A 27,858-nucleotide genomic window follows, 5' to 3' on the forward strand; every position below is an offset into this window, starting at 1 on the left:
CCCGTCCAGACATTTGGTAGTCATGACCCAAAAGAATGGCACTGAGGTGACTGAATTCTATCTTCTGGGATTTGGTGGCCAACAGCAGTTTTGGTCCGCCTCTTCTTGGTATTTTTTGTGGTCTACATGACGTCCATGGTGGGAAACACTGGGATGATTCTGCTCATCCAGACGGATTCCAGGTTGCACACACTCATGCACTTCTTGCAACACCTGGCCTTTGTTGACATCTGCTACACATCTGCTATCACTCCCAAGATGCTCCAGAACTTCATAGCAGAAGACAAATCCATATCATTCAGAGGATGTGTAATCCAGTTGTTGGTGTATGCAACATTTGCAACCAGTGACTGCTACCTCCTGGCAGCGATGGCAATGGACCATTACATAGCCGTCTGCAAGCCACTTTGCTATCTCATAATCATGTCCTGAGCAGTCTGCACCCAACTGGTAGCTGGCTCATGTCTCACGGGTTCAATAAATGCCTCTGTCCACACAGGTTTTACATTTCCCTGTCCTTCTGTAAGTCCAACGCCATTAACCACTTTTTCTTTTTCCTCCCAATTCCTGCCCTTTCTGGCTCTAGCATTGACATCAACATCATTGTACTTGTTATTTTGTGGGGTTCAACTTAACATTCACTGTGTCAGTCGTGATCTCCTACATCCGCATCTTGGTCACCATCCTAAGGATGTCTTCTGCTGTGGGGAAAAAGAACACCTTTTCCACCCAGTGCCTTCCACCTCACAGCTGTCACCATATTCTATGGGACCCTCTCCTACATGTACTTACAGCCTCCATCTGGGCATTCGCAGGAGCACATGAAAGTGGTCTCCGTATTCTACAGCATCATCATTCCCATGCTGAACCCTCTGATCTACATCTTGAGAAACAAGGAGGTCAAAGAAGCTGTGAAAATGACAGTGAAGAAGTTCTGCATATTGAGGCTGAGTTGTTAGAATTCAGCGCATCAGAGTGCCACAGTGGATACATGTTACCACATTTAGTGATCTCAGTTTGAAGGCATTCAGTATTCAAATCAGGACTACCCTTTCAATGCACAAAATCTTAGAATATGCAAGCCACTCTGAGATTTCTCCTGAGTCTCATGTTTCCCGGAATGCAGATTTTGCAACAAAGAGTCCTAATCGAGATCACTAAAAATATAATGAAGCATGCATGAACTTAAAAAATTACTATTGCAAATATTTTTAAAACATATTTTAATTGTTGGAAAAATACACATTACATATAACTATCGTTAAACATTCATTTCCTTGTTTTCAATGTTTTTTAAATGTTTCTTAAATTGTTTATAATGATTTTCATTTAAATTCTATTTAAACTGTGTAATAATTTAAATTGTAAAATGAATATAAATGAATAAATTGCTTTTAAAAGATCATCTTACACCTCGAGTTTTTCTCTTCCCAAATTCCCACATTGGATACTCTTGCTACCACTCACAAACACTCATGTCAGGCAGTGGCAGCACACGGCTGAACAGAAGAGAAGAAAAACATCAGAGAAACTCAGAGAAAATTGACTAAAGACATAGGAATCAGGGAAGGATTTATGCCTGACACAAAAAAATCAATTTGAAAGAAGATACTTGCAGTTCAAACAAAGTGTACACTCAGGTGGTCAAACAGGGGACAAGGGGACGTGGCCCACAGGTCCCCATGTTTGCCCACTCCAGGAGTACCAGTCCTGAGAATGTCCCAGATGGCCAAAGGGAATCCAGGAGCCCCTCCTCACAGCATCCTTTCTCCAATCACCCAGCATGCTGCAGCCCCATCCTATCCTCACAGGCTCCCTCCCTCCCCATCAAATTCAGGCTTGCAGAGAACACAGGAGCCATGCTCGTTGTGTCTTGATCCTGCAGTATTGGGCCCTGGATACACCAGGGTCAAGGAAGATGGCTCCAGTTAGCCCCACACCAACCTAGCACCTTTGTTTGCTCCTGCTTAAGTTTGTATTGACGCCCCAGGATCCCCTGAGCTCCACTATGGAGGAGCAACAACTGACAGTCAGCTTGCAACACCGAGCTGAACTGAACCAGTGTGCTTCTGGGTGTGGAGGGACCTCCTGGGGACTGTTGTCAGCAACGTGAAAAGGAGGATTGGAGAGGAAGAAGTAGTGTTGTTAGATCTCCTGTTGCCCTGGGTTCTCCTGAAGCAGTTTGCTGAGCTTCTTTCCTGATATGAACTCAGTTGTTCTTATCATCAGAGGAGCTCAGGACCTGGCTGTTGCTGAGAATGGCTGTTGTATTTTTCAGGGGAGTCTTGGTCCTTACTTTGAGCATTGCTTCCTGGCTCCGGTGCAGAGCCCTCAACCACTGGCACATGGCCTTCATCCCGCTGGCACAGACTTTCTTCTTCCACCACTGCCCTCTGGGCCTTCTCAGCACAGATCCATGAAACAGACTTACAGGAGTCCTCGTGGTGAGCTCTGGGCCTCCAATTGGACTTGTGGGGGCACCGTCATGGGTGCTAGGTCTTCAGCTGGACTCATGCAGGACACTGCCATGGATCCAGGCCCTCAGCTGGATTTTCGGGTCACCAGTGTATGGACAGATTTCCTGAATTTTTTCTTATATAACTCTGGGTGACTATTATAAAATAATACTATAAATTGTTTTTGGTTAAACTGTTCTCCTTGCAAACTGTGACTACAACACATGCTCAGGGCTCACTGAAACCCATCACCCCCTAGACAAGCTGGAGATGACCTCTAATGCCCGGCAGCAGCCTTGGAGGGCACGGGTCCTCACAGAGGGCTCCAGTCCCATGTGAGCTCCTATTTGTGGCAATGGGTTTATTGGAGTCCTGACTCAGCACCAGAGTCCACAAGTCTATCCCAGGGACCCCAGTGGCTCAATCACACGTGTCACTGTGGTCCCCGAGGAGAGTCCTCTGCCTGGTTTGTAGCAAACGTTAAAGTTTTGTCCAGTGTCCCTGAATCCCATGAGACAGTACCCAACATCCCGTGTCCTCCTCAGGCCTGCAAGTATGCCCCCACCTCAACCCCAGGAACACCTGTCTCCAAGAGCCTTCATGCGGAGTTTACAGCTGGTCCCACAGACCGTGGAATAGTCTATAGGAGGAATTCTGACCAGCAGCCTCAGGAGCTTCAGCCCCACACTTTTCCTGGACCCATATCCCAACTCAAACAGTTGCCACAAACAGGGGTGTACACCGGGGACTCCATAAACAGAGAAGTCCTCAGAACAAGCCCTCAGGCTAAGGAGGGGCAAAGAAAAATGTGATTTGTGGGATCAAGACCACAGTCTGGAAATAAGTAGGAATGTTTTTTCTTCTCTCTTCTTTGATACAGTTTCTTTCTTCTCTTCTATTGGTATCTTTTGTAGTTTTAGGGGTTTTTTCATAGAATTTGAAATTTTATCACATATTTTCTTATTCTACCTCTTGAACTTTACTTTGTTCTACTTCTGTAAATAAGTTCTCTCTCTGTCTCTCTCTCTGTCCCTCAGTCTCTCCTCTTTCTTTCTCTTTCTCTCTTTCTCTGTCTCTCAGTCTCTTTTCTCTCTCTCTCTCTCTCTCTCTCTCTCTCTCTCTCATCTTTTTTGTTATCTTTTAAATTGTTTTCTCAGTTTTTTTATTTTTTCTATCTAGTTTAATCTCTATCCCCTATTAGGTATCCTATCTCTAGCTTTTGTTCTGTTATTATTATCTAGTACTGCTAATTTTATTTTACTCCTTAATAGGATCGTTTACATCAGTCTTGCTACCTTTTTCCCCATTTTCTGTTGCTTAATTTTTAATCTGATTTTCTGTTTGCCTTTATGCTTTCCTGCCCATACCTTATCCTTACTTGTACAGCCACTTACCCTTATGAGCCTGGAGATAACTAACTACATCTCACTATGTTTGAAGACTGCTGTGAATGAGGTAAAATTACCCTGCTGTGTAGATACTCTCTATATGTCAGTGCCTGCTTCATTTTAGAATTTGTGCTAGAACTATAGATCTAATCCTTGCAGTTAAAAGTGGTACAGTGTTAGCTACTGTGGTTTGCCATTACCCAGTTTATATTTGGTTCTATTGTCATTGCTGAATTTACTTTTTTACCAAAGGTGAAATACTTGTTACTATCAAAAGGTTTTTCTCTGCACAGCAAGATTTAGATTCCCTGGGTGTCATAAACAATACCCCCATCCATTATAATGACCTAGCTGTGGGTCAAATAGACTGAAAACGTCCCTCCCTAATAAATTAAAACAGGTTGGCTCCTGGGACAGACCCAAAGTCAGTAGCTGGCTACCCCGGAGGACAGCTCTGAAAAGTAGTCATGACCCAAAGGCTAACAATGTAGACTCCCACTACAAGCAATGTGTAAACCTCAGCACAGAAAAATAAAAGTCAAACACAGGGGACAGAAGGGGAAAGAAATCCAGAGTCATATACCCAAAATATCTCAATGATAGCAGTGGAAGTAACAAAACAGATTAATAAGATGCTAGGTCAATTCAAAGTAGAGATAATTAAAGAGTTAATGACCTAATAAAATACATGACTAGGGAGTCCTGATAAAATATTAATAAAAAAGACAGAGGAGCTAAATAAAGACATGTACACTGTGAGTGCCTAACATAGAAAATAACTGGAGTCATAAAAAATCTCAAACATAAATGCAAGAGGTTAAAAACTGAAAGTACATGGCTTATGCAACCGATGAGAGAAGACAGTAACAGACAGGGCTGATTTTGATGATCAGCTAATAAAATATACTTTAAAAGTAGCTGAGATCATGAAAAAATAGATCCAGATTAAAGGAGAAACACAGGCTTACATGATAGTTATTGAAGTAAAAAAATGCTTATAGTGTTTAATATTTGATAAGACGTTGCAAGTCTAAAGCCTAAAGTCTGAACACCTAGTTAGAGGATAACAATACACAATCTAGAAACTATGGGGGATCTCCTTCTGAAGGTGGTGGCCATTGTTAATTCCCTATCATCTTGTTTTAAAGTGCTGTATCATTTTCATTGTTTTGTTTGGCTTTATTCTGTTTTGTTTTGTTTGATTTTATATCTGATGGCATGGGCAGCTATTTCAAAGTTAACAAGATATAGTAGCTGTTTGTTTTTACTATTTTTTTTTTTTGTACCAGGGATCGAACTCACAACCTCACACTTGCTAGGCAGGTGCTTACGCCTCTGAATCCACAGCCTCAGTTTTGATTTCCTACTATCTTGTTTTGAAATTCTGTTCACTTTCATTGTTTTGTTTTCACTGGTTATATTCTGTTCTGTTTTGTTTGATTTTATTTTGCCTGGCAGCTATTTTATTTTGTTGAGCAGTTATTATGAAGATAACAAGAGGCATTAAGGTAGCCATTGTTGACTTTCTATTACCTGGTTTTGAAATTCTGTATCACTTCCAATGTTTTGTTTTGAATGGCTATATTCTGTCTTATTTTGCTTGGTTTTAGTCTCTTAAAATTTAAAAAAAAATTAAAAGCAAGAAAAAGAAAAAACAGATCCAGGGTTGCTAGATAATGTGAAGAAAACTACCTTAAGATTAGAGCTGCATGTGAATTTAGGTTAGAAATAGAGTTCTTTTTACAGAAACTGTGCTTTTGACCAATTAGAGAGACAGGTTTAAGTATACCTAACTACAGATTTTCAGAGATAAAAAATGTGTTCAACCTAATGGATGACAAGAAAAAAGAGCTGGTTGTCAAACAACAAGTGACATTAAATACCTTTATTCCCTCTAAAAATTACAGGAATATTTATTAAAATTGTCCTCTTTGGAGAAGGTAAACTTTCATTATCCAAAGATCACCATAACCACTATTCTTAATTCTGCCTAAGCCCCAGGAGGCACAAATGCACAGGGAAAGTAGAAATTGATCCCTTAAGCCCCAGCTATAAGCTCCCTGACAGGGGAAGCACAGAGAGGCCCTGAGAGCAATCAGCCCACAGCAGGTACAGAAAGAGAATTTAGACACCACTGCAGGGTAGGCGAGCAGAGTCCACTGCGTCCCCTAGTGACGAATGTAGGAGGCAGCAGAGCAGAAGGAGAGAGACAGCGCAGTGAGCTCCCCAAGCCCAGGAGGACTCAGCTCCCTTCTGTTGATGGGATGGAAATGCGTGAGCAAGGAGAGTGAAGGAGCCAGGGAGTGGATGTGATAGATCGACCCGCTCACCCAGGGTTCCATCAGTATTGCGAGCCTCTGGAGGAGCCTTTGTGTGTGTGTGGCTGTGGTCACTGGGGACTCATTCAATGCCTGTCCCTGTGCTGGGAGCTGACACATATTCACTCGCTGACCCTCACATCACCTCAGAGTAGGCTCTGATTTCTCCTCTTACTTTTTACTTGACGTCTTATATTGAAACATTCAGCTACTCACAGGAGGTTCCAAGCATGGAGCAGGAGATCCCATAAGCCTTTGAGGACACCACTGTCCCTCAGTGGGGATATCTGACCAGAAAACTCTGGATCCCAAATCTGTACCGTGAGTGAGGAGAATCTGTGTCTTTCTCTTATGTCAGCTTCTGGACCAGCGTAGTCATCAGGATGCACATGGCACCTTCCAGGGCAGAGATCCTGGCAGCTGGCTCTCACACTCTCCCAGATAAGCCAGCCAGCCTGCAACCTACCACTCTGAACCCTGAGGTCACAAAGCTTTCCTCCAGCTCTGCTATTTTTCCGTTTGAGTAACATTGTGAAAGTAGCCTTTGCAAATTGCTTTTCTTTTTCCTCAGTGCTATTGAGATTCATTTACATTTTTGCTTTTATCAAATAATCTGCTCTTCACTTTTAAGTACTATTTCCCAGTGTAGTTGTAACATAATTTGTTTCAGAAATAAGTTTTATAGAACATTTTAGTTGTTTATAGTTTGATGCTATTACAAGTGTTACAAAAATTGGTTGAAATTGTTTTGTGGAAACAGAATTGTCTAAGAGTACAAGGACTGGGGAGAGTACTAGTCTATGTGTAGATTTTTCAGAAAGTACCAAACTATTTTCCAGAGAGATTGCACGATTTTTCATTCCCACTAGCATGCATGAGAGACCCAGTAGCTCTGTAGCTCTGCAATCCTTTGGCAATGTCTGAATTTTATTTTATTAAGTATAATGTGTCTGTGTACTCCTGTGACATCAGGTGCAATATAGGCATACTGCATTTTTTATAACATATGCTTCTCAAATGATCTTAGACAATGCTTCATATGTTCATTTCCAATAGTACATCTTTCTTTGGTAAGATACCTTTTAACAATTTTTTATACAATTTAATTCAATTTTTAGTTAGAAAGTTCCTTTCATACTCTAGATGTTATTCCCTTTCAGATGTATGCTTTTATTATTTTCATAATAAAAACTGAACACAGATATTTCACAAGGTGATATACTCTATCTTTAATTCTTATTAGTGATTTTGAGAGGAAATCTTGCTAAGATGCCAAACTGCCCAAAAGAGGCACAAACATGCAGCCCCCTGCCTTGACCTCCCATAATCCTGGGATTTTAAGTGTGTGCCACAGTGCTGGCCTGGAAAATATTCTGCCCCTTTCTGTACTGTGCTTTTTCATTCTTACAGCCAGGTACTTCACAAAACAAAGACTTAAACTTTTATTATATCCAATTTATATATGCATTTTTTTATTTATTGCTATTTGGCTTTTGGTGTCATGTCTCAGAATTCCCTTCTAACTTCTAAGAAGTAAAAAGCTTGTCACCTGTTGCCTTCTGAAAGGTTGACAGTTCCCATTGAACTATACGGTGTATTTTGAGCATATTTTTATATGAGGTGTAACATTTACATGAGTTCAACATTTTATTATAGATAGTCAAGTTCTCAAGCATTATTTATTTAAAGACTTATTCTTGAGAACTCCTAGATCCAGACATGGTGGGACTCAGGCAGCTTAGTCACCCACCCTTTTGTGACGTGGGCCTGGAGAAGAACCATTACCGCTGAGCCTACTGCCACGCAGGCTGAAAATCAAGCAGCCTTTCCCCACCCGTCCCAGCCCCATAACTACTGGGGATAGACATCTCAGCATCTCTGCAGAGGATGACCATATGCAGTATAGCAAATATGGGGGATTTCCTTCTATCTTCTGTTTGAAGGCATAGGTTATTTTCACTGTTTTGTTTTGTTATGTTTCTTTTGCTCTATTCAGTATTCTCAATTGGTTTTATAATGTTCTATTTTTGGTTTGATTTTGCTATACCTTATTGACTGGACAACTATTGTGAAGCTAAGGAGATGTACCATAGTACCTATTACTACCATCCCAGTATCCTGCTGTGAAACCCTGTACCAGTTTCACTGCATTGTCTCGACTGACTTTGTTCTGTCTTATGCTGTTGCATTTTTACTATTTTCAAAATAAAATTTAAAAACAAGACTTACTCTTGACATGGTGAATGATGTTTATATCTGTGCCAAATACCAGGGGCCAGTCCTGTGTGGATCCATTTCAGGCCTTGTTCTGCTTTGCCTGTGTGTCTTTCCCTCCACTAGTAATACAGTTTAGATTAGCACAGGGACAAAGTAGATAGCAAGTCGAAATACTCATCCCACTGTATTTTTTTACAGAATTGGTTTAAATATTCCAACAGCTTTTTTCTCTTCTGTAACTTTTAGAATAGCCTCGTCTATATCTAGAAAGATGCATTACAAGTATTATTTAAATGGTGTTACATATGTATACAAATTCAGGAAGGATTGGGAAAAACATGCACTCTGCCCACGTTCAATGTTCTGCAAACACAAATTCACCCTATTGGTTGATGGCACTGCATTCTAGATCATCACTGGGGGTTCAGGCTAGATATTTTATCATTGCAGAAGAATACTGAATTTTCCAATGAAAATATTGGATTTCCTTTTCCAAATTCAATTTTACCTGCCTTTGTGCTTTATATTCAGAGCCCTCTAATTTAGGATTACACGTTTAATATTACTATTTCTGCCTAGCTATTTAACAGTCACTTTTTTTATGTCCCTGGTAAAGTCTTCCTTTGCCAAACATAACACCCTTGCTCTCCAGTCCATTTTATTATAATAATATAAACACATTTCAGCTTTCTAATTAATGTTTACATAGTATGTTCTTTCCTTCATTTACTTTTGAATCTGCAATTGTCTTGACATTTGAAGTCAATTTCATTTTTGTGGCATAAAATACCATAAGGTTTCTCAGTCTCCTCTGTCAAGACCTTTCACCTATCTGGTGAACATGCTAAGAACATGAGTAAAGAAAAAGGAACATAGCAAGTGCAAAATTAGAGGTCATTCCAATGCATATATTTTCTCCTCCTGAGTTTGCTGGATTGTGTTTGACCACTGAAGGGAAAATGTTCACACTCTCTGTTGTGGTTCCTAATGTCTATAGAAGAAATATTTTAGACAATTATATTACAAGCTGGAAACAGAAGAAGCACTTTTTCATACCACTTTAATAGGAAAAATGCAACAAAATGTGCCTACGATGCTAGAGCAGCCATTAAAAAGCAACAGAATGATATATAATGAAATCACTCTTAATACACAAAACTGAGAACTTTAAGAAGTTGAACAAATGTAGAAAAGCAGAAATATAGAAAGGGAAAACCAAAGAGAAGGAGCAAACAGAAAATAGGTAAGGTAGAGTTAAGCCTCAGCGTACTGATGACAATGAAACAGGAAAATGACCGTTTGCAAGTATGTAAGCATCTTCATTGTTAAAGGGGGGAGGGTCCTAAGGGAAACTCAAAAAACAAATTTTATAGATCTCAAAACACTGCTCCTTTCCCTGCAAGGAAAATCTGAGAATGGTTACTAAAGAAATAGGTGGGCATCATTTCTCAACTTTACCCACAGTTGAGTGCAGGAATGAGGAGAGAGGCACCCAGTGTGAAAGCAGAGGACGTAATTGCTCAAGAGCACACACAGAATGTCATTCTACAAATTACTCTGTCTTTGGAAATATGACCAGGCACCCAGCTTGAAGAGTAGACATCTCCCCCATTCATTTTGGACTGAGCATAATGTGTTATAATGAGAATCCATTGCAATTTCCTTAAACCTGTTTCCAGTCAGTGTTTTTAGGGACTGGTTGCAGGGCCCACAGTGACCTTCCAAGGCATTTTTATATGCAGAAGGAGGGTGAGGAAGAAGGGGTTCATTTAGATGTGTGCTTTAGCTGCCAGGACCGATATCCGAGGTCAGGGCCCCTACTACTGCCCTAATAGAATCACAGGCAGTAGCTTCAGAGGCTCAGGATTAAGTATATAGAAGCATTTTTTAAATACTCTGATTTGGGGCCATTTTCTTCACAATAGTCAGTGAATCTGGAAGCATTTTCATCTCATGGGAAACCCAATGACGTGTGTGTTGAGTCTGCTTCTTGGTGCCTTAATTTCCTTTAGAAATAAGTGTCCTCCGTGGGGTAACTTAAGTAACAGAACAAGATGTTCTTGTCTTTCCTGCCAATTCAGATAGGGCAGAGAATCTAGAGTTGGTACCAGCTCCTTTGTCAGGTAGAGCCAGAGCCTGTAGCTGCTTCTTACCAGGCTCAGCCATCACCCCTCCCCACAGCTCCCTATGACCCTCTCACACCGTGCCTGCTTCCCTCGGCCTTCAGAGGAGTCCCCAGTGCACATCTAAGTGCTCCCCGTGCACGGTCAGTGTTTATATTTCTAGGTTGTGATGCATGAGCAGTCACTCACCAATACTCTCACCAGGAAAACTTGTGCTGTGACTGTATCCTCCTCCTCTGTGTATGCCTTTGTGGATAGGGGAGCAGGCATTAAACACAGGAGCTACATAAACTGACATCTGCACACTTTTTAATTTTGTTTCTTTGTCTTTATTTCTGCTTTTCTGAGAAAGTTTTGCTGAGTCACTAAGAAGCCCAAATAAACTCAAAATCCCAATCTTGCAGACTGAGCCTCCCACAGTGCTGGGATTGCAGGCACTTGTCTCTGTACCCTAAAAAGTACTTCACTATGTTGATGTTAATGATGAAAATGCTAGTGAATCTCACACAAGTGGAACAATGGCGATTCACTGTTACACGAAATCTAGTGCAGGAATTGTGCAGTGGGGGAGTCTTGCTGTAGACGAGATGCGTTGCCCAGTTGTTGATGGTTTGGGCAACTCTTTTAGGAGGAAATGCCATGTGATAATGGCAATGCCGTTAGGAATAAGTTAGAGGTCTTGAGCCAAGCATTATGGTCCCAGGTGTGGATCTGTCCAGAGAGCAAGTGTGGCCTCTTCTTGTCCTCCTGCCTCCCTCAATGGGACAGAGCTATGAGGAAGCTCTCACTGAGGCTTCGTAGATCTCCTGGCTTCCAGAACTCGAAGCCAAACACACTTCCATTTTACCAATAACAATTACACTTTTAGGGTTTTATTACTCCCACACACATAAAGACACACACATAAAGACACAGCCAAAGGACCTCTCTCCTATGGGAGTTTACCATGACATTCTCTGTTCCGTCTCCCATGAGCATGCCTGCCAACTGAATGAATTCTGTGAAAAGGAGGGTCACTTACCCGGGGGTGTTCCCCGCACTCACCCACTATGAGTCTCGGTTCCTTGAAGCTTGTTTTAACTTGGAACTGTGCAGTAGGAAAGAAATAGACCCGCCTGGCTGTGAATTCTGGTCCCGTCACTCCTGAGAGATGAAGGACAAACTCTCTTCAGTTTCAGTTTCTCTCCTGTAAAGTGGGGATCACAGAATCACATCAAAAGCAATGGTGTCCTTTGCAGACTTGTGTGCAGGATAAACGTCTGTAAATAAGCTTAACTAAATCACAGCAGAGTCATAGTGTGGGTCAACACACAGCCCCAAAGACCTGAGTCGGCCCTGTGCCGTAGCGGAAAGATACCCATGTCCTATTGTACAAGAATGAAGGCATGCTGCACATTCAGGGTCTGTCCACCCTTCATATATTTCATTCACTGTCACTATTTTGCAATTTTTTTCTTCATGCTGGAAAAGTTCAGGAAGTGATGCTACATCTGTACTGTTCTCTTTAGGCCTGGAGGTGGAGAGAGGGCAATCATTAACCGTACACACTTCTGCAGCCTTTTCATTTTAAAATATCCCTAACTGGGCACCACTCCTCCCTCAGAAACTGGCCCGCTGTCCCACTCGGCAGAGCACCCGGGTCTAAGTGAACTTTTGTCTTCCCAATGCTCCTTGCCTACCAGAAAGTTCCTTTTATGTCCTGTGTGACTTTCAGGCATCTGTGGGCTGTAAGAGGATTGAGACAGGGAAAAGGGACACTGTCTTCTTGACCCCTTGGTCTTTCTGTACTCTGGCACATGTGTGTGGTTGGGCAGTTGCCCCAGGGACAGCTGAAGGACCCTGGCTGAGGTGATGCCACTGGGACCGAAGGGCTCCAGGCTGTGACACCACTGTGACCTGTTGGGCACTGCTGAAGAGCTCACCTGGGACCTGTGGAAAGCCTCGCTCCCTGTTTGCTGAAGCCGGGCCCTGGTTGGGGCTCCCCTGTGCTGGGAGCTGGAGGCAGAAGGTGAAGGACCGTGGCCCATGACAGTGCCCTGGGATAAGGGGCTACCATTTCTCCCCTAGGGATCCCTCTTGCTCTCCAGGCACAGTGCAGCTCATCCAAGGCCCAGCTGTGTGTACTGCGAGGGCAACCCTGCACCCCCAGTTGTTGCTGATCCTTGACTTTGGCCTCTGTCATCTGAACTTCTTGATCAGAAGACTCATGTGTGACCAGCCTGTCTCTCCAGGACTGTGTCAGTCACTCTCTCCCTCCCTCCAGATCTGATCAAAAGGACATCAAAACACCAGGCAAAGGGGCTTCAGGGTGAGATGAGATTTTCAGAGTCTCTTGTCTTAAGGATGCTCTGAATTAGGGCTCCCCTGAAGGAGTCTGAGGTCTGCAACCTACAGGATACTTTCTGGGCTTGCATGGGTTTCTCCGGCAGGACCCATGGGCGGTTCTGACTTGCCCTTCAAGTGCATTTTAAAAACTGGTCTAAATATAACACTTGAGCTCTCAAAACACCCAATTTTCCTGAGTTTAGGCTACTTAGTCACACCCTAAACTACAACACTGCCCTACAGTTACAGAAAGATGTTACAAGGTTAAATTTTTTGGGGGGAGCTCACATAAATTTCTTTTAAATTTGTTTTTGCCTTTACAGGGTTCTGGCTTTGTTATAGTTTTGATGAAAATCTGGTTATTTGGTATTCAAGAATTACCAAACTCACAAAAACATTAGGAGGGAAAAAACTGCTAAGCTAAAGGTAAACATCAAACTTACAAACAAAACACTTAAAATGCGGTAACCCAAATATAATAGAATTTAGGTTAGAATGTGTGTTTCTGTGTGTTGACTTGGGGTTTACATGGTTTAAAAACAAGTTAGTTTAAATTGACCATAAAAATTACTAATACTTATATTAGCCAATCAAGAAAGTATTTTTGTTTGTTAAAAATTTAAGATGCTGTGTTCATTGCCTCACACGGTGTGTGTGTGTGTGTGTGTGTGTGTGTGTGTGTGTGTGTGTGTGTAACAGGATCTCACTGTGTAGCCCAAATTGGTCTCAAACTCATGGTGATCCATGACAATGCCCACACAGACTGGATGTGGGTACTTGCAGTCCTCCAGGAGAATGATGTGGCCCACATGAATGACGAGAACCAGCAGACAAGCTATAAAGATGGCAACTGTTTTGTCCACCACGGATGGTTCCTGCAGGCTGGTCCTGTAGCTTGCAATCCTAACAGGCACACAGGAACAGTGCACACCCCCAGCCCCCAAAGGAGCTATAAATGGTGCAGGTGGGCAGTGTCACCTGCAGCCTCTCTCTCTCCCCCAGATGCACTGGGGCCGGGGGTAAGGGCCAGCATTACAGGTGCTTTCAAAAGTAACCAACGTGTGAATGTTTCAGGTTGCTTTCTCCTTAAGACTGATCAGAGCTCCTGTTCTAATATGCAGTCCTATATAAAAGGGAGGCCTTTCCCCAGCTGAAGAAGCAGCTGAGCGCCCCAGCCTGCCTCAGCTTCCTCCTGATGGGTGGCCCTGGAAGCCCCTGTCTACCACCCCAGTGAGTGTTACTTTAAAAAAATTATTGTTACATCTAATTAAATTGGGTGTAAGTCAAAATCAGTGAGTTTTCCATGTCTCAAACAATAAAGTCTTCTAAAGGCTTTAAAATATTCTTAATTAAACTTACAAAAACAAGACCAAAACCAAAATCCTCGTTTCATCAAGAGGATTTTGTATGTGTTCTGTTACAAGGCTCTTGATTACTTAACTGAATTTTAAGAGTTAGTTTATAACTAGTTAAATAAATAATTATTAATCTTAGGTTATATATCTGAGACTAAAGAAATACAGGATAAAATATGCAGTGAATTGGAGCTTTATCTAATATTTAAAAACTTAGGGTTAATAGCATGTAAGTTTAAAACATGAAATAGTCAATAATTCTTTTTTATACTACATTACATCGAGGCCTTACATATAAAAAATGCATTTCTGGTGTCTCTGTTCTTTGTACTTAATATAATTCAGTTCTGCCGTTTAAAACGATCTATATCTATTGGCTTTGACTATACAAATGTTTCTTATTAAATAAGTATGATACACGGATAAATGCTTGTGGTGCTCTTGCTCTTTTTATTTTACATATTTTGTGTAGAGCATTGCAGCTGTGATCAGTGAGTACTGTACAAGAGCATGACTTCTGACAGACAAACTATATGTAGGTCACCACCATTAAAGTCCCCTGATATCCAGAAATATTAGAATAGTTAACGTTCAGACCCACTGTTGGGCTGGGGACCAAGTTCAGTGGCACAGAGCCTGCCCTGCAAGGGTGAGGTCATGAGTTCAATTCCTGGTTCCACAAAACAAACAGACAGACAGACAGACAGACAAAAGGAGTAATCACACAGCCAATATTTTGGCCCTTGCCTTCCATCTTTACCAGGACCCAGAGCATGAAGGGACCCTTCTATAAGATCCCGTGAATCTCATGAGACACTCAGCCTCCGAGGAGGGGGATGGTTGGGCTCCAGAGGACAGGAGTCCACCAATGCACATTCTGCACAAAGAAGAGTGGCTAAAGGGCAGCCTGTTTCCCTTGCTTCGCAAAAGGCCACGTGGTCCAAGCAAGACTGTGACCCATCCTGGCAGATGACAGGATGCGCGGAGGGCGAATCTACAGGAGCTTATGGCTCCTCACACAGTGTGAAAGTGTTACAGGCAGCTGAGTTAGTTGGAAATATCATAGGCAGTCAGACAGGACTGGGCCCTGGAAGGAGCCAGTGCAGAAGCCCAGATACCTTGTAACTGTGGGGGAGAAAGACAACTCGGCTGAGGGTCAGCCACAAGACAAAAGGCAAAACAAATGCAACCAAACCCAGAGTGTAAACATCACGGATTGGTATTCTAACTATATGGATAACCTGGAGGAAGCCAGGAGTCACCATCCCTTACCCCTATAGGAAGAGACTGCTCTTCAAGCGTGCCCACTTGCTACATGACTCGCTTCCCTATTTGCTCCAGATTTAATCCACTTTGCCTGAGCAATTACACTTGTAATCTTATTGCTTGACATAGTTCTGTCCCACCTCATGCCTGCCTGCCTTGCGAGTTCCCATGTTTCCCCACCTTGTTGCTACCTCACCTTTGGTTTCGCTCCATTAAAATCCCTAGAAAAGACAAAGTCTTTGGCAACCGACTCTGGATCCCTTCTGTCTCTCTCTCAGATAGAAGCTTTCTTTCTCTCAGTAAACATATTCTGTTCTTAACCTCTGTTGTTTCTAAAATTCATTCTTTGATTTTAGAGAGCACGAATTTGTACCATACGTAGAGCAAGTTGGGAGTTCCATTCCTCTATATCGAAAGCAACCCCTGAGCAAACAGATGCTTCACTGACCTTCACAGATCTGTGAAGTCTGAGTTTAATTCACATGGGTCGTATTTCGACTTGGTCTCAATCATCTAGCAAGGAAGTACTATAACCAAAAAAGTAATGTCATTAATAATGACACAAACTGAGCAGAACTAGAGACAAAAAGGGGATTCAAACACCACAACAGTTGTTACCTGTGATGTCTTAGCCTTCAGTCATAAAAAACCTAAACTCCCATCCAACTCACTCGTGTAAATGTGTCCTTCGGTCTCTTGTGCTGTATATTGTTATTATTTTATTTTGAGGTGTATTAAGGTATCCCTCAAGGAGAATTTTGACTTCTTATATATAGGTTTGTCTAGAGGCTAAAAATGCCAATATAAAATATTTTAGCTACTAAACTTTGTGTTATTCGTTTCAGAGTTTATATGTTTATGTTTCCTGTAGTCAACCATTACATGAATCCTTGAATCGGCAAAATAGAAGTCAATTCTCAGATTCTAAACCTAAAAACAAGATAATGGTTGGATGGCCACAGGGACATAGTTTTTTATTCAGTGTAGTCTTTGGGTATACAGTAAAAATCAGATTTCTCAGACACACAAAGGGAGAGGTCTATATGTTTTGAAATTTAACTTGTTGTTTTAGGGATTAAAACCTCAAAACAAAAAGAGTTACATATTAAAGATAATTCAATGTTATTCTACTTCTAATTTTTGGTCCATTTTTACTTGACATAATTATAAAATTTGTATCCTTGCGAGTTTTATACTGCTGTACACTAGCAAAAAGAACTTTGTTATATTTGTATTATACTAAAATACCTGTAATGTGGCCCTACTGTTTTGTATGCAGTTTTCCCCCCCTCTGGGTGACCTAATTGATATGTTAATCAATGCTCTCCTCTGTAAGAATTGTGAATCCCTGGGAACCTAACCTAATTGATATGTTAACCATTGTTGTCTTCTACAAATAACAGATGTGGTGCTAAAATAAGTTGACAAAGAATTGTTAATTACTGCTACACTACTCTATCTCTGCTAAGGAAAACAAAGGTTTTCCTAATTTCCTTAGCACATTTACTGATCCACACCCATAACCCCTTACTTTGTAAACTGTGATATGTACTTAAAGCCTGCAAGCTTTGACGAGGACACACAGAATTGCGACTTCAATTGTACTGTGTCGCTGGGTCCAGGATAAAATAAATCAGCGCTGCTTTTTAAAATATGTGTTTGCCTCATTTTTGAACTCGAGTTTGGGGGCTCGTTTGTGGATTACAAGATATACCTCCTAGTAAATATAATGCTCAGCTGTGCTATTATTAAAACAAAATGCCACCTATATATTTCAGATAACTCAGATGATCTTTCTTCAGCCTTCAATGATTTACAATGATTGTTTGTAATGATTTGTTCCTAGTGGGTGTCACAATGCTAATTAGAGTTTGTTGCCCAATTTAGATCTCAGTCCTCAGCCTGAGGAAATAGGCCACCCATCCCTGCCACCCAGCTAACTCAGAAAGTCCCCACACAAAGTTCCCGCTCAGTCTGCAGTTATTGATATGATTGGGTGATTTGAGTTCACTGAGGGGCTAAGGGGAAGAATGCAGTGGCTGCCCCTTGGGAGCAAAGGGTTAAAACTTTTAGAGGAACTCAGGTTAAAGATCCCACACTCAGCAGGCAGACAGAGGCAGCAGCCAACCTTCTGATGTGAGGCCCACACATTCCTGCCCCAGGGTCCTGACCTGTCTTATCTAAAAGATAGATAGGTACAACCTCCTTATCCACTGTCTACCCCTCTCTATGGATGATTATCCATGGATTCCTTATCTAAGGCTAAAGGCCTGAGGCTGCTTTCACCCCCAAACTTACGAAAATCTCAAAGGCTCAGCAGTGTGATTCCTCTCCTGGAACTCATTGGCTGCCCTTCCTTGGCAGAGCATCCTGTTAAATAAACTCTTGTCTTCTCCAAAGTAAAATAAAATGGCCGTAATTGTATTAAAAAGGAAGAGATAATTAGAGTCACCTCTGCAGGCCTGGGAACTTGTGCACAGGGCCAGTGTTGGTGGGACTCAGCCGTGGGTCACACACAGAGCAGACCCTCCACAGAGGGTATTCAGGGTTCCTTTTGCCTTCAGTCATCTGCTCCTCACACCCTTCCTGGGCAGCTTCCAGCCCAGTCCAGTTTCCTCACTGCATTGCTGAGGTCACCAGGGAGGAAGTGATGCCTCTTGGCGGGGGCTTCTATTTTTGGCTCTGAGCCCTTGTCCCCCACAACCTGAGCAGGACACAGGGAGGGAGCGCTGACTTGGAGATGGCACTTGCTTTGCTGTCCTGCTTCCTGGGCTGTCTGCAGGTTGTTGCTCTGCAGCTGATGCAGGGTGACTCCCTCTAAGGCCTTGCTCTGTGGCTCTGCCCTGGGATTTTATAGCTGGGCCCGGGGGATCCATGCTGGCCTCTCAGAGAATCTGTGGAGATGATGCTCATGATGCTTGCTGTTATTATCTTACTGAATAAATTAAGCTTCTTAAAGACTATGGTAACAGTTATCTTATTGTGATTTTATTTCTTTAATTTTACTTTTTTATTTCTTTGTTTTACTTCTTTATACCAGTTTTGGTTACAGTTCTTTCGTTTTTGTTTGTGAGTCAGGTTAAGCATCTTTTCACAAAGCTATGAACTTGTATTTATGTCTAGATATAATAGCCTTGTCACCATAATTGTGAAACTACAGTTTGTTTTGTGAGACATACACACATGTGACACAAATTCAAAGATCATGTGGCCCTTAGTATGACTTTTTTTGAACATAAAGCATCTCACTATCCATGGCTTATTTATTAAGAAGTACTTATTTGATTCCTTTTTCTTTTTTTCCTAGAAATTTTCATGCAGAATTTTAAAAATCAACTTCTTGTGAAGAGAAAGTTTGCTCTGAAACGTGAGAACACTTCACGTTAAAATCCATGGAAAAAGACAATTTTAGTTATGTTTGTTTATGAAACTGTTACAATTAAGCCTCTAAGTAGATCAGCCTGAGGGGGAAGCTAAGTTAATGTCTTAATACTTTTATTACTGGCAACTATATGAAGGATTTCTCTTGTCAATGACTTACGAATTGACACATTCTCTCTGGCATGAACAATGTGTAGGGCAGGAATATAACCAACTGTTGGCAGGGGAAAACTCAGCTTTCTTCGGTTGAAACTCAGAGCATTATCTTCCTATGACAATAACACGTCATGAGTCAAGGGCAGCACTTTTGGCTTAGTCTTTCATATATGTTGATCCCACCATAGACAAGTAAGTCTATCATTGTTCACATTTTATTTCCAAGCAGCAAAGTAAGGCCATGGAGGAAAGGAGAACAATCATATGCATCTTTATTGAAGAAAGGAAAGGTTATCTACAAATCTCTACACTTGTTGGCATAAATAGAGACTTTCTTCCAAGTCCCAGAAGTCTTCTCCTCAGATATTTCTTGGGCTGTTGCACAGAGCTGGAGAAATCTCTGTCTTGAACCACATCTGCTCAGTTCCTGGATCTCAGTGTACCTATGACAGAGTTTGTCCCTGCCAAAACTGACCCATCTTTTCTGGTATCCATGTTAGTCACTTTCTCTTTGCTGAGACAAAATGCAATTTAAAGAAGAGGGATGACTACTTTCAAAAAGAGAACAGTTCTCACAGAATTGACGTCATTGCAAACACTATCCAAAGTGCGAGTGGTCCTCATGACTACCCTTCTTTTAGACTAACTGGTCACAAATGTTTGACTCTCCTATGATTACCCTCAGGTTTTCTAACATTGCAATATCTGGAAGAACTCTGGTGTATATGATCAAATGTTGAAATCCTGCTGTTAAGGATTAAAAACTGGTGGTCAACTTAACACCAGCTGAATTAAATTGCTATGTTGCTAAGTGTAGATGGCCAATCTGAGGAAAGGTGCCAGCATAAAAGGACACATGGAAAGGAAGAGTGGCATTGTGGGTTTTCTTAAGTGTTGTTGTTTGGAGCTGTTGGTTCTTCTGGAGGACCTTGTGAAGTTCTTCTCTGATATGAACTCAGCCTTTATCATCAGAGGAGCTCGGGACCTTGTTGCTATGAATGGCTGTGGTTCACTTTGGGGGAGCTCTGGTCCTTAAATTGAGCATCACCTCCTGATTCCCGAGGGGAAGATTTGTGCTGTTCAATTTTCAGAAAAAGCTTGTCATGCTGGCTTTCTGCTGTGTACTTGACAGTTTTCTTTGTCAGAGGAGCCCAGGACCTCACTGTTGCTGAGGATGGCTTAGGTACTATTCAGGGTAGCCCTGGTCCTTATCTTGAGCATTGCTTCTTGGCTCCAGTGCAGATTCTTCCACCTACTGGCATAGACCCTTCATCCCGCTGGCACAGACTTTCTAGCTTCCACTGCTGACAATTGGACCTTTCTAGTGCAGATCTGTAAAACAGATTTGCATGAGTCACTGTCGTGGGCTCTGGGCCTCCTGTTGGATTTGTGGGAGGCACTGTCATGGGCTTTAGGTTTCCAGTTGTACTCATGCAGCACATTGCTATGGCATTCAGGCCTTCTGATGGATTTTCTAGGTCTTTAGCGTTGTGGACAGATTTCCTGCTCTTTCTTGTATTTAACTCTGGGTGGGCCATCATAAAATAATGTTATAAATTCTGTGTTATAAATTCCTGTAATTGTTCTCCTTGCAACTCCTGACCATGACACCTACAGTACTCCAGTGTGATAGTATTAATAGGAAGAATAGTTGGGAGGTAATAAAAATTAGATAAGGTCCTAAAGGTGGAGCCCTAATGAGTGACTTTTGTCCTATTGAGTGTGTGAAAAGAGACCTTGCTCCCTTTGTGCTCTCTGTCACTCCAAGATTGAGTGACAAGTTAGCAGCAGACAACTTGGAAGAAAGCCTTCCACAGAGGGCTAGGTGTGTGGCCAGTGACCAATTGGTAAGAACAGCAGTACGGAAGTGGAGCTGGGTTGACTCAGCCTTCTTAGCAAAAGACAGGGATCTGGAAGGGACCACAGCAGCAGAAGCACCACCAGCTCAGAGCAAGCGAAGTGCACAGAAGGGAAAAGTGGAAGGAGGACTTCTGAGACACCTCAGACTTGTACTGTGGAACTGTTCTGGTAAGATGTGTCATTCATCACGGTGTGTGAAGGCGACACAGCCATCATCAGAGCTACAGCTCAGACTACAGCTTGAGAATTTATGGGTCCCCAGTGGGGGGCAGCATTTCCTCCACCTCAGTCCCACTGTTCCACCAGTGCCTGCCAGAACCTTCAGCGAGGCTGCCTGGATGCACCTGGCTGTAAGCCAGTCCCAGAGGAAGACTGGATGGGCCCTGCTCAGCTGTGTGTTTGTGATGTTTCATTCATGCGGGTCAGAAACGGAAAACTTTGCTCCTAACTGTTCCAGGAAACAGTGTGGATTAATCCAGAACTTAGGATCTTACAGCCTTCACTTTCTTAACTTTCTGACTTTCCGGGGACTCTTTGGAGTAGGGTGACTCTGTCTGTTTTATATGCCTCCTCCCTCATATACAAGTCCATAGCATATTTGTTTTCAGACTCGGAGCTGGACAGGAATTCTGCCTCATAATAAATTAAAATGTGACCCTCATCTTTGTCTTATCTACTTAATATTGACCTAAGACTTTGGACTTCAGACCTCAGGGTTGATGGCAGAATACATTAAGAATGAGATTGTTGACATGGAGTGAATGTGTTTTGAACACAAGAGGAATATGAAACTTGGGGGACTGGGTTGGACTATCAGGGATTGAATATTTGTGCCTTCCTAAAGCTTTTATGTTGGAATCTTGACTGCTTGGGAAAGGAAGTCATGAAGGTGCAGCCCTTTGAGAGGGGTGAGACAGTTCTCTGTGCCATTTTTCTATAATGAGACATCAGTGGTGTGTACCCAGGAGGAATGTGCTCCCCTATATCCATGCCAGTATTCTGATTTTGGACTTATAGCTCCTTGAACTGTAAGGAAGAGATTTTCGTTATTTGTAAACTATCTCACCAGTAGTATTTTATTATGGGAGGTAATCTAAGTAAGACATCAAGAAACCACCAGACATCCATGCACATTACACTGCAGTACAAGGATTTAAATAAGAATCTGCCAAAGGGGGAGAGGCTTAGTGCAAAGACTAGAGGATCCCAAACTGGAAGTCCCACTGCCCTCAGGACTGCGTTACCTTTGGATCCATGAGGACAGTAAAGCTGGGTGGTGTCAAGCCAGGAAACTCAGCTTAGCCTTGGTGTCCAGAGTTTCAAGAGGGCTTGAATACGCGTTGACCACATCACTGATTGTAGACAGACATTATCTTCAGACAAAGTTGTTTTGGATTTTGAAATTGCAGCAGAATGTGTGACAAAATCCCATGACAAATCATACTTTTAGACCGTCTGACAACCAGCACCTCAGGTAGAGGCAGACAATCCTACTAGGCAAGGTCTTCCACTGGTGGTCTCATGGTAGCTCAGGGCAAAGGCTAGAACTTTTGTCAGGAAAGCTTAATTCTTTGGTACACTCTCTCTGTCAGCTGGAGTAAGGAACACCCCAATGAATTGGATCAGCATAGTCCTGGGTGTGTCCTAGGGAATTCACTGCAGACAGAAGACCCATCCTGGTTAGACTTGTTGCCTAAATGGTACATCAGGGAAATGAACAAGGAGGGCTGCTTCTGCGTGTTTGCCGGAGTTCCAGTCCTCACCTTGATCTTGGGTGTCATCTCCTGGCTTCTGGTGCAGACCCTTCAGCCTCCTGATGGACTCACATGGGACAGTATGGTTAGCTCTGAGCCTTAGACTGGGTCCTTCAGCCCCACTGCACAGACAGCCCTTCCGCACTCTCCCACTCCAGACTCTGCGGGCGCCCATTGCAAGACAATCTTGTAAATATTTATACATTTGTATATCTTGCTTTAAATTGGTGTCTCTAGTGAGCCCTAACTGGTGCTCCCCCAAATATAAGACCCCAATTATAGGACCGTTATTCAAGACCATATCTCAGGAATTGACTGGAGAACAGAATATATATATATATATATATGAAAGGACTTACAGGATTACAGCATCAAAAGTAGGATAGTTTAAAATAGTCGTCTGTATGCTGGGAAGCCAGAGAGTCCAGTGTATCCTCAGTGGACATCCCACGGGGTCAAGCGACTACTTCAGGAGCTTCTGGGTGGCTGTGACTACTTTAAGTAAAGTAGTGGCCTGTGCATCATTAAGATGTGAAGTACAGTCTGTGTACTGAAACTTTTTGGCTAAGAGTTCTTTTCTTGATGCAAAGGGCTCCAGTCTGTCCCTTACTCTAATTCTCATTTAGTTCTTATAGATTAGTGTTGTTGGTTTCCACTGAAATTATTGGTGCTCCAGTTTAACACAAACAAGAACCTATAAGATTTAAGAAGCTTCTGTTTCTAAATTATTGTCTTTAAGGGAGAAATAGAAAGCACTTTAGAGTTTCTTTTTCTAGGAAAGAAAAAATGGAAAGAATAAAGAGTGTAATTAATGACAAGCATTTTCAGGTGTCAGGAAAGAACAAATATGGCACAGCTGTGTAGAGATTTTTCTGAGGCACAAGATGGTTTTTTTAAAGCCATTGTTTTATTTTAAGTTCAGGTTTGTGCAATAATTTGAATACAAATTACAAAAGATGTCACTGTGCACAATTTAGAGAAACTGTTCAAAAGAAAGGACAAGAAAGTGCATTTTCATGTTGATAATATGCAAGTAGATTTTCTATGCATTGTGAGCAAATTAAAAAATATTGGACACATTTATATTATTTTATAAATACTATATTATAAATACTGTATTATCTATATTATTTATAATACTATTTACTTATTATAAATATTTTATAAGCTGCTTAACATTTATAAATATTTTACAATCTTCTTGATATTTTTTAACCATCTCCATGTGGAGCGTTCTATATATTTTCAAATTGTATTCCAGGGAAAATGAGTCTCTGGAGATATCTTAAAATATTGTTTATATTCCAACAATTTAGCTAGTGACTTTGGGGTAATAATCTGAAAATTGAATGCTGGCATTTTTAGAATAATTAAATTGTGTTAGTGCATCTCCACTGAATTCTTGATGTTGAATTTTAGCAATTTTGATGTAATCAAAAGAACTTTTGGGCTATCATTTTCACAGATTCTTTGACCTCCTTGTTTCTCAAGCTGTAGATCAGAGGGTTCAACATGGGAATGACAGTGCCATAGAATACAGAGGCCACTTTCATGTCCTCCTGGGAATGCTCAGAAGGAGGCTGTAAGTACATGTAGGAGAGGGTCCCGTAGAAGATGGTGACAGCTGTGAGGTGGGAGGCACAGGTGGAGAAGGCCTTCTTCCTCCCTGAAGCAGAAGACATCCTTAGGATGGCAGCCAGGATGTAGATGTAGGAGAAGGTCACGACTGACACAGTAAATGTCAAGTTGAACCCCACAAAGATAACAAGTGCAATAATGTTGATGTCAATGCTGGAACAAGAAAGAGCAAGAATTGGGGGAACATCACAGAAAAAGTGATTGATGATGTTGGACTTACAGAAGGACAGGGAAAATGTAAAGCCTGTGTGCACAGAGGCATTTAGTGATCCCATGAGGTATGAGCCAGCTACTAGCAGAATGCAAACTGTTTGGGACATGATTATGGGATAGCGAAGTGGTTTGCAGATGGCTGTGTAGCGGTCCACTGCCATCGCTGCCAGGAGGTAGCAGTCGCTGGTCGCAAATGTCGCATACACCAATAACTGGATTACACACCCTCGGAATGATATGGATTTGTCTTCTGCCATGAAGTTCTGGAGCATCTTGGGAGTGATAGCAGATGTGTAGCAGATGTCAACAAAGGCCAGGTGTTGCAAGAAGAAGTACATGGGTGTGTGCAACCTGGAATCCGTGTTGATGAGCAGGATCATCGCAGTGTTACCCAACATGGATGTCACATAGATCACAAGAAATACCAAGAAGAGGATGGAGTGGAACTTCTCTTGGTCTCTAAATCCCAGCAGATAGAATTCAGTCACCTCAGTGCCATTTCCTTGTGTCATGGCTACCAAAAGTCTGGACAGGATGGAGAGAAGGACCAGGAAAAGAAGGACAATCTTCTGGAATTCCTCAAATGAAAGGTCCTTACCTTTCACATCACTGTTTTTGACTTTGACTTGCCTAAAAGACACAAAGGGTTTATTATTTTTGATAATACATTAGAGTTTTCAAATAAATTTGTCCTCTTTTTTGAACATGTTTTTTTAATATGTAACTTAACATATTACATCTTCTTAACAAACATGTTTTGAACATGTTTGAACAAGTTTTTTGAATATGTAACTTAAATGATTTTTTATTTCACAATGCTAAAAATTCCTCATAATATTGTGATACTTTGTTATGTTTTGGGCACACCAAAAAAAGTTCAAATAAATCCCAAAATGGAACCTCTGAGTTTTACAGTGCAGTAACTTGAATTAATAAGTTCTGATTTTATAAGAAATACTGAGGAGTCTGGATTAAAATTCAAGTGAGGATCTAAATTGATATTATTACCCCAACGTTAAACAGATTTATCGTATGTTGAGTATATATGGTTGAATAACTACTGAGTTCTACGTACGTGGTGGACGCTAGCTCTCTATCCAAAGAGCTGCTAGCAAAGATTGTTTTCCCATTTAGTGAGCAGCCTTTTCATTCTTGTTTCCTTCACTGTGCAGAAGCTTCTTAATTCAATGTGACCCCACATATTGATTCTCATGTTATTTCTCATGTGATTGGAGGCCTATTCATGAACTCTTTTCCTGCACCTGTGGCTTCACATATTTCCCTTGTGGTATCTTCCAACAGTTTCAAAACTTCTAGTTTTACACTAAGGTCTTTGGGGCTGGGGATTTAGCTCAGCGGCATAAGCACCTGCCTTGCAAGTGTGTGGTTGTGAGTTCAATCCCTGATACCTATAAGAAAAGAAAAAGACAAAAAATAAAACAAAGCAAAAAAAAAAAAAAAAACCCCCATACACCAAGGTCTTTGATCCATTTTGCTTTGACTTAATACAGAATGCGAGATAAGGATCTAGTTTTCTATTTTGAATGTGAATATCCAATTTTCCCACTAGCATCTGTTAAGAGCCTCTTTTCTCCAGCATGGATTTCTGGTCGCTATGTTAAAAACCAAAGAGCTGTAGGTACATAGAGTTGTATTTGTGTTTTTGTTCTATTTCACTGGACCAGGAAAAGAAGGACAATCTTCTGGAATTCCTCAAATGAAAGGTCCTTACCTTTCACATCACTGTTTTTGACTTTGACTTCCCTAAAGACACAAAGGGGTTTATTATTTTTGATAATACATTAGAGTTTTCAAATAAAATTGTCCTCTTTTTTGAGCATATATAACTTAAATGATTTTTTTATTTTACAATGCTAAAAATTCCTGATAATATTGTGATACTTTAATTATGCTTTGGTACACCAAAAAAAGTTCAAATAAATCCCAAAATGGAACCTCTGAGTTTTACAGTGCAGTAACTTGAATTAATAAGTTCTGATTTTATAAGAAATACTGTGGAGTCTGGATTAAAATTCAAGTGAGGATCTAAATTGATATTATTACCCCAACGTTAAACAGATTTATCGAATGTTGAGTATATATGGTTGAATAACTACTGAGTTCTACGTACGTGGTGGACGCTAGCTCTCTATCCAAAGAGCTGCTAGCAAAGATTGTTTTCCCATTTAGTGAATAGCCTTTTCATTCTTGTTTCCTTCACTGTACAGAAGCTTCTTTATGGGCCAATATCGTGTTAGTTTTCTTACTATGACTTTTTAGATAATTTGAAATGTTATTTTTATGCCTCCAGAATTATTTTTTTTCATTCAGAATTGCTATAGACATTCTTTTTTAAAAAATATGATTCCAGTGAATCTTATGATTGCTATTTCTAGCTCTGTGGAGAATGTTGTTGGTATTTTACTAAGAATTGCATTGAACCTGTAGGCTGCTTTCAGTAATACGGCCACTGAGAAAGACGGTCTTTCTGTTCTCTAGTGTCTTCTCTGACTTCCTCAGAATTCTGTAATTTTCATTATAGAGGCCTTTCACTTCCTTGGTTAGATTGATGCCTAGATATTTTAACTTTTTAAAGCTATTGTGAGTGAAATTGTTTTCCTGATGTCTTTCTTAGTGGGTTCGTTACTGGTAGACCAACTGCTTTTGATTTTTGCACGTTTATATTATTTTCTTGATAAGGAGCTACCACATAAATAGTGCACATAAACCATAGACTTATTTGTAATAAAACATGTCACCAAAAAACCCAAAAAAACCAGTATCTGGGGCTGTGGATTTAGCTCAGCATCATAAGCGCCTGTCTTGCAAGCAGGCAGTCGTGAGTTCGATCCCTGGTACCGATAAAAAAAAAAAAAACAGTATGTAAAACATGTCACAGACCAACACTTTTAATGCATGACTCTAAAAATATAAACTACTGCATTTTTCCTGTATACTAAACAATAACTGCACTTGTATGAGTTAACATTCAAATACAAGTTGGTATTTTTCAGTAGTCGCCTATTTTTGTTATCTATTTGTTAATTTATACTTTAATTATAGATCAAGATCTTCAACTTAATATTAGAGCAAGAAGAATTTTCTGAGTTATACTTACGTTGTACACATTTGAGGGAAATAAGCTTGCATTTTTCCATAGGAAATGCTTATGAACTAGCTTAAAAAATTCTGTGGTTTATCATTAACATATAATGCCAGCTTATTTTAAATCATCAATGTCTTTATTTTTCTGAATCATGATACTTTTTTCAAACCTTGACTTCCACTTTATTTTAAAACTAAAATGAATAAAAACGTTGATAGGGAATTTCAAAACAAAATATTAGGAGGTTAATGATGATTAATACATTGCATACAGTTATCTTCAAAGTAGTTATTCAGATTGCA

General features: G+C 41.0%; 1 protein-coding gene and 1 pseudogene across 1 annotated transcript; one reads left to right on the forward strand and one right to left on the reverse strand.

Moving 5' to 3' along the window:
* The first annotated feature begins 22 nt into the window (after positions 1-22).
* The window catches only part of LOC111755307 (putative olfactory receptor 5AK3), a 39,619-nt pseudogene continuing 11,783 nt past the window's right edge, over positions 23-27,858 (forward strand).
* Positions 24,033-25,061, reverse strand: LOC100717338 (putative olfactory receptor 5AK3). Its single transcript, XM_003464330.4, has one exon. It carries the CDS (start codon positions 24,960-24,962, stop codon positions 24,033-24,035), a length of 930 nt encoding a protein of 309 aa, XP_003464378.2. The 5' UTR covers positions 24,963-25,061.

Source organism: Cavia porcellus, unplaced genomic scaffold, assembly GCF_034190915.1.
Source record: "Cavia porcellus strain 051 isolate PalLab524CR breed Dunkin Hartley unplaced genomic scaffold, mCavPor4.1 scaffold_17, whole genome shotgun sequence".
NCBI classification, from domain to species: domain Eukaryota; kingdom Metazoa; phylum Chordata; class Mammalia; order Rodentia; family Caviidae; genus Cavia; species Cavia porcellus.